This window comes from Sus scrofa, chromosome 15 (assembly GCF_000003025.6).
Source record: "Sus scrofa isolate TJ Tabasco breed Duroc chromosome 15, Sscrofa11.1, whole genome shotgun sequence".
In the NCBI taxonomy this organism is placed as follows: domain Eukaryota; kingdom Metazoa; phylum Chordata; class Mammalia; order Artiodactyla; family Suidae; genus Sus; species Sus scrofa.
In genome coordinates, this window is record NC_010457.5 from 93,667,752 (window position 1) to 93,679,780 (window position 12,029).

A 12,029-nucleotide genomic window follows, 5' to 3' on the forward strand; every position below is an offset into this window, starting at 1 on the left:
TTAACTGGCTCAGGGCAGGGTTTGATAAGTTAATTGAATGAATGGATGGATGGAGGGATATGTTTTAAAAGACATTACTTAACTAGCCAACTCAAACCTCTCTGTGTAATGATTTTTCCACAAGTATTTTGATTATCAGTAAAATCTGCACTTACCACAGAGCCAGGCATCAGTCCTACTTGACTCCCAAGTCCAGATTTTTCATCCAACCCAGCCATCTGAGCTGAAAATGGCTGTAAAAGCAATGTGTTGACATTATTTCCACTGTAAAAGACATATATTAACATACTTTTTTAACCTGAGAAGTGTGCATTCTCTGGGATTCCTAAAGAATGGCTCTTCTGAGAATCATTTTAAACTTTTGACTTTAAAGCAAGGATAAAGATTCAAAGATCTTTTTCATTGCATGTGCTTTTGATTGAACAATCTTCCTCAGGGTATTTTATTACTATGTTGCTTCAGAATAAGTACTACAATGAGCCAAATGTCTGATACTTGATAAAAGCATGGATTATTCTGATAAGTATTTAGCCAGTCTAATCGATTTCAGGTTCAAATCGTTTCATCTGAATTCCTCTGACAATTAGAGCATGCCAAACAGCTGAATAAGACCTAAAAGTCCCTTTAAACATTTGTCCCTAAAGACTCCAGACTCCATTTAAGACTATTTTACTTAGATGTTATTCTTCTTTGTGGCCAGTAAACTTTAAACTGTATTTATAAAAATTGAATAAAATTTTATAAATCTTGGAATGTTCCAAAACTGGCAACGGTTTTACCTATTGTCTTTCACATCGAAAAGACTCTGGTAACCCAACTGACCAAAACTATCCATATTCATTCTAAAACTTCTATGAATTTTCTGATTTTAGTGAGAAAAGAATGTGCATATTCTGTTAAAATTGGCTATTCTTTCTACAATCAGTTGAAAATCGTCTGTATAAATTACTGGAAAACAAAATATTTCAGGGTTCCATACATTCCCTTGTCATGCTATGCAACCTACTCATAAACCCCATGCCTCTGCCACTAAGAATTCAAAGAGGCAGGTATAGAAAGACATTTGGTTTTACTCTACTTCTGGTAGGAAACTAATATTCAGGAAATAACCAGGTAGCAACTTTTAGCATCTACTCAGTGGCCCTTTCACAGATGTTGCCATGGATGCATCAACCACCTTTGGTGTGAAGGACACGACAGATTTTGTCAGTCTAGAGGACAGAGAAGGATGAAGACATAGTTCTCTTTTCAATTAATAATGGGAATAATGCTAGTGGTCCTTTAGAATCAAATGGAAAAAATAAAATTCCAGTGTTCAGAACTAAGAACTACAAATAACTTGAAGCAGCACTTTTTAAAAATGATACTTTGAATTTTCCAACAATTCCCTGTGGATTTCTTAGTTTTATTGTTATTCATAGCAACATTGCATGCCCTCAGTTGCTCTCTACAGTCAAGGGTCAACATCTGAACACAATTTAAAATCACAACCATAAATTAATAATGTAATATATCATCCCAAAGATGATATTGGACAATGCACACAACTCACTCTGCTCATGCCATCTGGTCCTGGGTGAGACGGATGTCCAGGAGGTCCTGGGGCACCTGGTTGACCAGGAACACCTGGTTCTCCATCAATTCCCTGAGGACCACGCGGACCCTGGAAAACAAGCAAGTAGAAGTTAGAACCCATTGCTAAATACGTACTTAGTAGGAGTTCCCGTCGTGGCGCAGTGGTTAACGAATCCGACTAGGAACCATGAGGTTGCGGGTTCGGTCCCTGCCCTTGCTCAGTGGGTTAACGATCCGGCGTTGCCGTGAGCTGTGGTGTAGGTTGCAGACGCGGCTCGGATCCTGCGTTGCTGTGGCTCTGGCGTAGGCCGGTGGCTACAGCTCCGATTCGACCCCTAGCCTGGGAACCTCCATATGCCGCGGGAGCGGCCCAAAGAAATAGCAAAAAGACAAAAAATAAATAAATAAATAAATAAATAAATAAATATGTACTTAGTAGAAAACAAAATGCACAGACTTCTCAATGGAGAAGTGTTTTCGTTATTTTTTAAATGACTAGCCATACTGTATGATTCCAACTCTATGACATTCTGGTAAAAGCAAAACTATTGAGACAGCAAAAGGTTGGTGGCTGCAGGGGTTAGGGTGAGGATGTGGGGGATGAATAGACAGAGCACAATGATTTTTAGGGCAGTGAAAATACTCTTAAGATACTATAATGGTATACACATGTAAATATACACTTGCTTGAAGACACAAAATATATAACACCAAGAGGGAACCTTAATGTACACTATGGACTCTGACAGGGGATGTTGATAATGGGGAAAGCTATGCATGTATGGGGGCAGAGAGTATATAGGAACTCTCTGTACTTTACCTTCAATTTGATGTAAACCTAAAACTACCTTTAAAAAATTGTCTTAAAAAATAGCAAGCCAGCCCCCTACAGTATGTTTCATCAGCTATGCCAACATTGCAGATTTCAGCACTGGTTACAGCCTCTACCATCAGAACATGGTATATTCTGTGTAAGAATTTTACTTTTGATGTGTTAAATCCCCAGTAATCATTCTTCTTGGAAGACTGAATTCAGTTCATCAGTATTTTATAATCAGCTTGCTTATTTGGTTGAGTTTTGCTCTTCAAGAATATCTAATCAACATTGTCTTTTTCTTTTTTTCTTTTTTTTTTTTTTTTTGGCCATGCCCATGGCATACAGAAATTCCTAGGCCAGGAATCAAACCTGTGCCACAACAGTGACCTGAGCCACAGCAGTGATAATGCTAGACCCTTTAACCACTCGGACACCAGGAAACTCCAACAATTTCTAAATTCATTTGTCTGTCTTAGATTAAATTAACTTTGTATGTGCTTGCTTAATCTCTCCTCACTTATAAAAAGAATGTGATGGGTTCCTGATCGGGGTTTGTGGTTTTTCTCATCTTTCTAATTTTTTAATGCTTCACATATTTCCTGGCTGATAGTAGACATTCAGTATATGCTTATTACATTTTCACATTTCAATCCTCTTTACCCTAGTACTTGAAGTCTGGCACGCTTTATTTTCCCTACCACTCCCAAAGGTAGACCAGAGCAATGAGAAGGAGAGGGAAAGGCATGGGGACTCTGCCAAGTCTAGTTCTCAGGGAAGTGAGCAATGAGCGTTAGCTGCCAAATTCCACCCTCCTCCTAACCCACATTCTGAAGGCAGCTTGGGGAACAGCCACGTCCTCAGTTCTGGAAAGGCTCCGTCTCCTAACCTCATCATTCCCATAAGACTTGTTAAGTATTTGCTGGCTTTTTAACCCTGGAGATTCTAAACAGGAAGAAAGAAAGGAAAGAAAGGACTAAAGAACTCAAAATCCAATGTGATTTTACTAAATAGAAGCAGGGATCAAGAAAAATATGGTAAGTGAGTTAGAGTTTAATAGCAAAAGAAGCTTCTTATGCTTAAGCATGAGAATATCTACATAATAAGCCAAAATGACCTGATACAGCAGAGGGAGTAAATATGGGATAAGCAGAGGGGGCAGTTTGTATAGGATGTTTGGGGGCATAATAGCTATTGAGAAATTTAACTAATATATTTCAATATATTCAAACATTTATGTTTGACATGTTTACTTTCTGGAGTAGTGGAATAATTCAGCTAATTTATCTATTCAAATAGAAGTAGGTAACTTAGCCTAAAAAAGCTCACATTTTCAAAACTAATTTCTCAGAAAATTATTCTCACCCTTTAAAAATCAAGACCCTTCTGACTGCTAAACCACTAACAAATCACTGCACTCTTTTTTCATTATACATAATGGAGGCTAATTTTTAATTGCTATATAGGACTTCTGAATCATATAAATGTGACACCATGAGCTGGAAATGTATATTGGCAATAGTCCAGCCTACTCACAAAACCTTGTGTGGAAAACTCTTAAAGTATTTTTAAAGTGTGAAACTGATCATTGATAACCAAGTATTGTTAATATTGAGAAAAATGAGATAAAAAAATAACAACAACAACAAAAAAAGAGCTAAAACAATCTCTGCTCCCAAAGAGATTTCCAAAGACAAAACCAAAAACAACATTTAGTGTCCGTGGGAGTAGAGAGAGGTTTGGCTAATATTAATCCTCAAAAACGTATGTCCTTTTTCCAGTTCTCTGTGATTAATGATCATGTTTAAAAGTCTGCTCTGAAGACAGCTCACTTTCTCACTGGCTTCATGATGCATTCTGTGCCTCCATGGTATCTCCTCTAAATAGCTTACATGATTTACTTCCATACAAATTGAGATTAAAATCAATAAAAACTTGTTAAAGTTATCAAAATTAAGTGAGCATAATGAGCATGATTATAAGAGAAAATAAGAAAAAATATTATATATTTTACTGATAAAACTTTAAAACAAAAATTATGTTTAGAATACATTAAAACACATACTTTCATATTTCCAAGTGATCTGATGCACATAAGTTTTATATTAAGGTGAGTGTTCAATGTATAATTATTCCTTCCCATCCTCCAGAATATTCCCAGTATCTCAGGCAGCAATCCACGATAAAACAGAAAGTACTTGTAGATTGCCACTAGGTGGCGACTTTAAACAGTCCCAAGTAGAAAAGACTACTAATGATGTTAGAGTTAGTAAGAACTGGTATATTTCCACTTTTACAGATGAGGAAACAGATCTATAGAGGTTAAGTGTCCTGTAGAATTAGAACTCAGCACACCATTGACTGTCCACCTCCTGACAGGTTCCTAGTTTGTCTCTATGAAGTTTCCAGGACAATACACTTAAAACTAAGGACATGCTGAGAGCCAATCATGATGATAACTGGTTAGTAATAAAGGCTTCATGAAAGTATCACTACATCAGTAGTTATTAATCTTAAGCACTTTCCACCCCTCACCAAGGGACATGTGGCAACACCAAGAGGTATTTTATGAGGGAGGGGGCAGGTGCTGCTACTAGCATCTAAAGGGTAGAAATGAGGAATGCTGCCAAGTGTCCTACAATTCATAAGGAATTATCTGGCCCCAAACATCAATCGTGTTAAGAAATTGTGTTCTACTGTGTGAAGTAGTGGTTGATGGTTATGGAAGTAAGGGGAGAAAAATCATATTTATGATAACAGCACCAGCTTATATTTTGCTGGCCATATATCTCTTGTCCAGGTAGACAAGTCTTGGGACCTGAGATAAAGCATTCTACCTGTATGTGTTTTATGACATCATTCCAGTATCTTGAAAACAGCCATGGTGGGAGTATTTACACCAGGGAAATCAGCAAAAGCTACAGGCACATTTTTTAAAATGAGTCAGTTACTAAACACCATCACACGACTGTTTGCTAGGATAAGAGAGGGACAGATTTCCTACTTGGGTGTCTGCCAGGATTGCCTTGCTCAATTCTACATAAATAACTATTCCTCATTCTTTTCACGCACACACACACACACACACACACACACACACACACACACTTCACACTGACTGTCTCAGGTCTAATCAAGATAGGAAATGGAGCATATCACTTACAAAGAGAAAAGAAGAGAAGGGAAGGGAAGCAGAAAGGAGGGGAAACAGAAGAGTAAGAGGAATAAGGAGTAGATTCACTGAATCCTAACAAGAATTTCTGGAAGTCCAATCACTGTTTCCATAGCAACTTCCGCCTAGACTTAGGACTCAGTTTTATCAATTATTCTGTGCACATCGACACACAGTGTTGTCTACATGACCACCTACCTCTACCCAACTGAAGTCACCTTCCAACTATCTGTCATCCTGGACACTGGACAGACATCTGAAGAACTACCAACAGTGTTTAAGTTACCAACATAGGCAAGGCAACTCAGCAGAACAGCAACGAAAAATGGGACATAAGGTAATCGGAACACAGTACTGCTGCCCAACTACGTGGCTGTGCATTACTTCCCTGGGGCCACTGCAAATACCTTCCATAACTCCAGCTGCAGTTTGGAAAAAGTATTGGCATCAACCTATACTTGGTGAAATGTGTAGAAACAAAAAATAATATCAAGGATGAAACCAGTGGCAAGCATTCCTAGCAACATAATCTAAAATAAGGCGTTTCCTTGTTTATATATTTAAGGTTATTTGTTGCTTCCTTGCTCATCTATTTCTCCCATTTAGATATAGATAAATAGATGTTTGGAAGGTTAAAAATCCATAGAGAGTTAGATATTAGTATATATAATTTTAGACAGAAAATTAAACAGCATAAATTTTTTCTGATTGAAATATGGGATGATGATAGTAATATATAAAATAATATAGGTATCTAGTATATAAAAGGCATAAGTTTTTGAGAATGATATATAGAAAAGAAGGAGAATTGGGGAAAACATTTGGTATACATAATGTAATAACCTCACGTCTTAAGAATATAGAGTTGATTAAATTTGAAGGTATTCCCTTAGTAATGAATTTGTTGATTTTTAAAATTACTCCTTTGACAGCTCTGCAGCAGCCGCTCAGTGGAAAAGGCAATGTTACTCAGGAAATAAATTCATATACAACCACTTGAAAGACAATTTTGTCCTCTAACATGTCTTTTTCCTTTATTCAATATGGTTATTCCTGCAGTGACCACAGATCACAGAACTTGGGTTTTATCTCAACAATGCATTCTTGGCATTGTTTACTCATGAGTTACAACCTCTGAAAACAACATGAGGTATTCATTATATTTCCTTAGATCCTACTTTGTTTTAATTTGATCTCATAAAGGAGAAAGAAATATCACGTGTTATCCAAGAAGATAATAGGTAATTAGTAGCACGTGATAATTTCCTCTGAAACAGGATCAATACACAATCACTCCAAGACCTGAATTCTGGCTCATATTTAATAGAAGTGAGAAAGGAACAGTACCACTGGCTCTTTGCTGTAAAGAGGGAACAGGGTGTAGACGGGCTTACTCAGTACACAGCACAGTTCACAAAAGGGGAACTCCACTGTCAACTCACAGGTTTTCCTTTTGGGCCTCTCTCTCCCCTTGGTCCTTGAGATCCTGGAGGTCCCTAAAACAGAAAATGTCAGTTATGCCTGCAAAACATGTATACTTCAGATATTTTTGTTTAAAAGGTTTACTGATAAGAAAATTGCAAAACAAGTATCACCCTTCTTTTTTTAATTTAACTCAGTTGAAGACTATTGAAAATAAAGCCTTGTGAATATAAAAGCTCTGTGTGCATAGAAAGGCTGTTTATTTTAGTGTTGAAGCTTAAAGGCTTGTAAAGAAATAAGAGTAATGTTATAGCAATGTGGAGCTCAATGAGCTGTATATATTAGTTTGAACAGTAACTGTAAGTTCGTAAGGATCCTTTTTGCTGTCTTATCTCAGACACCAAAACCTATAATTCGGATTTTGAGAACTACATAATGGTACAAAACTCAAATTTTCAACTTTATGAGGGAATGTATGAGTTCATATTGGTAAATGACATCCCAAACTATTCATCAAGTTGCCGATAAAAGCAATGGAGAGAGAAGCCTCCTATTCTATTATGCTTTATGCACCTTCAGGTATCTAGTATCTTTTTTTTTTAACTTGATTTAGAATGTTGCATCATCTTCACCTGTATATTTAAAACCCACTGAGAATTTTCCAAATAGTAATTGCGGTTATTTCTCCCTTAAAATAACAAATGATTATTACATTTCAAAAGTGGCATTTTATGCCAGTATCTTAATTTTTTTCTGGAAAATAGCAGTTGCCAGGAGAATTTTATTTCACTTCAAAAGAGAGTTTTAATTGAGCTATGAAAATTAAACCATGCATTTATTCACTCAATCCAACATACAGTATTGTTTAAAAGCAAAAGCTTCAGAATGACTAGAGCAGATTTGTCAAAGTGTATTAGTATTTTACTTATGTTGATTTAATGTGCTTTAAAATTTACAGGAAGTGTGTGTGTGTGTGTGCGTGTAGTACCCATCTGGTTCCCTATGACTGCTACTGCTACACCAAACCTGAAATCAGTAGTCTTTTATGCTCAACCATAAATATGTTACTCTGATGTGTAATTCTCTAATTCTACTGCAATATATGATTTAATTTTGGTAACAGATGAAATTAAGTTTCTTTCATTAAACAGATGAAAGTACCTAATCACTCTCAAATAGCAGACTCAAATGTCCTAATTTGAATGAGTAAAGTTGACCTAAATAGGGTTCATCAATTTCATTCATTGCTGCAAAGGAATGCTTAAACTTGAAGATGTTTCAAAACAAAATGTTTCAAGAAACCCAGCATCATTGTTTAGTAAATTCTATTGTCTTCTCATAGATATAATACCTATAAAGATTTCCAGTATCTCAAAGAAGTTAGGAGTACCACAAATATCGGACGAAACTACTTACTGCAGGTCCTGGACGTCCACGTATGCCTGTTACCTAAATGACAGACAAGATGATATGTAAGGATAAAGTTTCTAAAGATTTTTAGAAAACTCAATAGTCAAACAAATAATAACAACAAAAGCCCCAGGGATTAAAAAAAAAAAAAATTGATATTGACACTTGATGTCCATTTCCTCCTTGCCTACAAAGTTAAGATAAGACATGATCTAATTTAAACTCTAATCCAGGGAGGCAGTACAGGTATAGTAAGAGCACCAATGCTGGAGCCTAGAGGCCTGGGTTGAAATCTTAACTCTCTCCCTTACCAGCTGTATGATTTTGGACTAATTAATGATCCTCTCTGTGCTTAAGGTTCTTCTTCTGTAAAATAGTGATAAGGATTATGAAATTTACCTCCCTCTCAGAGCTGTTGCGAATACAAGTAAAAAAATATTTGGGAAGTGCTTAAAACAGCACCTAAGACATTGCAATTGTTATTATTATTTTTGGTCATGCCCATGGCATGTGAAAGTTCCTAGGCCAGGGATCGAAACTGAGACACAGTAGTGACAACACCAGATCTGATCCACCAGGGAACTCCAAAACAATGTGTTTTTAAATGAAAAAAAAAAAAAAGAATTATTTACTTTTTAGGTAATCTTTATTAAAAATGTGCCAATTTAAAGGCAAAGCAAAAATGCAAATATTGCCAAATAAACCAACATGCTGTACTTTTGTCTTGACGGAATGATAGTAACTCCTTTAAAATCTAGGAGAGTGGTGGTTAAAGAAATTTCATCCTATTTAATGATATACTTTTTGATCATCTACAACTTTAAATAACTCAAGAACTCATACAACATGGAATTTAAATCAAGATAATGGCATAATGTATTTTCAGTAGTATGGCACATTAAATCATGTCTTTATATTTGAATTATATGGTTATTGGTACTATAAATATACATTTTAACTATCACTTTATATCAACATACAATATTTAATTCTGTAAAACCCTAATTTATACCTTTAGTCATGGAACAATAAAAGTCAGGAATATTGTGAAAAATAAACATGAAATATTTTATTAAAGAATTGATCTATTTTGGCTACTTATTTCATACAAAAAACTTGGTTATAAAACAAATAATTTCCCTTTTTTGAAAGTATGTACATAAATAATAATATACAACAATGCTCTAAGTTTAACAAAGGTACATGAAAACAACACACACACACACACACACACACACACACATCTATATATCTATATATATATATACTTACAATAGGCACTAATCCTGGTTCTCCTTTTTGTCCCTATGAAGCAAAAAAAAAAGTTCAATTAGCAAAATATATGGCTTGTTGAGTATTAACATGTCATATTAGAATATTCCATGGAAACACTGGAAATGTCTATGTAAGAAAGGTTAAGAAAAAGATTGGAGTTCCCGTCGTGGCACAGTGGTTAACGAATCCGACTGGGAACCATGAGGTTGCCGGTTCGATCCCTGGCCTTGCTCAGTGGGTTAAGGATCCAGCGTTGCCGTGAGCTGTGGTGTAGGTTGCAGACACGGCTCAGATCCCGCGTTGCTGTGGCTCTGTCGTAGGCTGGCAGCTACAGCTCCAATTTGACCCCTAGCCTGGGAACTTCCATATGCCACAAGTGTGACCCTGAAAGAAAGAAAGAAATTAGGAGTTCCTGTCATGGCGCAGTGGTTAACGAATCTGACTAGGAACCATGAAGTTGTAGGTTCAATCCCTGGCCTTGCTCAGTAGGTTAAGGATCTGGCGTTGCCGTGAGCTGTGGTGTAGGTTGCAGACACGGCTCAGATCCCGCGTTGCTGTGGCTCTGTCGTAGGCTGGCAGCTACAGCTCCTATTTGACCCCTAGCCTGGGAACCTCCATGTGCTGAGGGAGCAGCCCAAGAAATGGCAAAAAGACAAAAAAAAAAAAAAGAGGTTAAGAAAAAGATAAAAAGAAAAAAGTTAACAGTCTTTAGAGGAGTTAATCAGACATTAATCATGAGAAAATACTACTTTGCTGAAAGACACAAAAAGAAAACTAATCCAATGTGTGAAATATGTAAAGTTGTTTCCCTTCAGTTTTTACAGTGAGCAAACCCAGAGTTGGCTAGACCAAGAAATGCTTGTGATGAAAAAGTGTAAAGTCAAAGGACTGTAGGAAAAACCACCCAAAGACCGAAAAAGCAAAGGAAAATACAAAAATGTGAATAATTTGAATTTTCACACTCACATTACATGCCACCTAGTTTTTTGTAAGTTATGCTATTTCTGAAACACTTCCCACCCCTTTTTTAAATTCATGGAAGAATCTGAAAAATAAGAGATGTGTTGTGTGGTCATCTTCCAAAAAGAAAAAGACAAGACATAATTCTATTAGTCTGGTAATTCTCAATATCAGGAAAATCTGGGAAAAATACTAGTTGAATAGGAAAATAAAATAATACAAGAAACTATCACGACTTAAAGAAAACAAACCAGGCAGTTTAATTTTCTTGTATAACAGATGTAGCTAACACAATAGATATAGATGGAATTTCTTTTGATACTTAGAATATTAGATTATCAAAAATTGTATTCCTTTTTTTTTTAACGGCCACACCTGTGGCATATGAAAGTCTCAAGGCTAAGGGTAGAATCAGAGCTGTAGCTGTCAGCCTCCACCACAGCCACAGTAATGCCAGACATGAGCTACATCTGTGACCTAAGTTGCAACTTGTGGCAACGCCAGATCCCTAATCCACTGAATGAGGCCCCAGATTGAACCTGCATCCTCGTGAACACTATGTCTGGTTCTTAACCTGCTGAGCCACAATGGGAACAGTAAAAATTGTATTTTTTTTTTTTTTTTTGTCTTTTTGCCTCTCCTAGGGCTGCTCCTGCGGCATATGGAGGTTCCCAGGCTAGGGGTCAAATCGAAGCTGTAGCTGCCAGCCTACGCCAGGGCCACAGCAACACGGGATCTGAGCCGTGTCTGCAACCTACACCACAGCTCACGGCAACGCTGGATCCTTAACCCACTGAGCAAGGCCAGGGATCAAACCCGCAACCTCATGGTTCCTAGTCAGATTCGTTAACCACTGCGCCATGATGGGAACTCCTACAAATTGTATTCTTATGGCATGATGTTAAGTATATAGTTTAAATAACATTGGATGAATTATACCTTTATGTACCTCTTTTTTTTATCGCATATTTACTGGTATTTTTTATTTCAGGATTTGGCTTCCATCCAACAGATTATGGTCTTCCTAAGGTCATGATTATGTCTACTTCACATTCTGAGCTGAACACAGAGAAATTCTCAATAAATTAATATATTAGTTTCTACTAATACACTATGAAAATGCTTTTCCTAGGCAATTACAAAGAATGAATACATTAAGGATTATAGCTAAACTACAGAGAAAGCAAGGGTAATGAGCTCTATTTTATTTACTTTTTCCTATCACATATAATACTTTTTTATCTGATTATAAAATTAATATGAGTTCATAGTAAGGAGTTTTGAAAATAGAGAAAACATAAACTAAATATCATACTCAACAACCAAGAGTATCATGGTCTTTTTAGTTTTCCATCATATACCTGAGCATGATTTGTTTACCTAATCAAGCCTAAATATTTT

The 12,029-nt window shown here is 36.4% G+C and overlaps 1 protein-coding gene across 3 annotated transcripts in view; it reads right to left on the reverse strand.

Moving 5' to 3' along the window:
- The window catches only part of COL5A2 (collagen type V alpha 2 chain), a 369,276-nt gene that overhangs the window by 55,896 nt on the left and 301,351 nt on the right, over positions 1-12,029 (reverse strand). For all 3 annotated transcript variants that reach the window (XM_021074694.1, XM_021074695.1, NM_001105289.1), the window contains 5 exon segments: positions 9,666-9,698; positions 8,400-8,432; positions 7,004-7,057; positions 1,553-1,663; positions 156-233 (listed from right to left, as the gene is read on the reverse strand). In XM_021074694.1, coding sequence (XP_020930353.1) covers positions 156-233; positions 1,553-1,663; positions 7,004-7,057; positions 8,400-8,432; positions 9,666-9,698 — 309 coding nt within the window.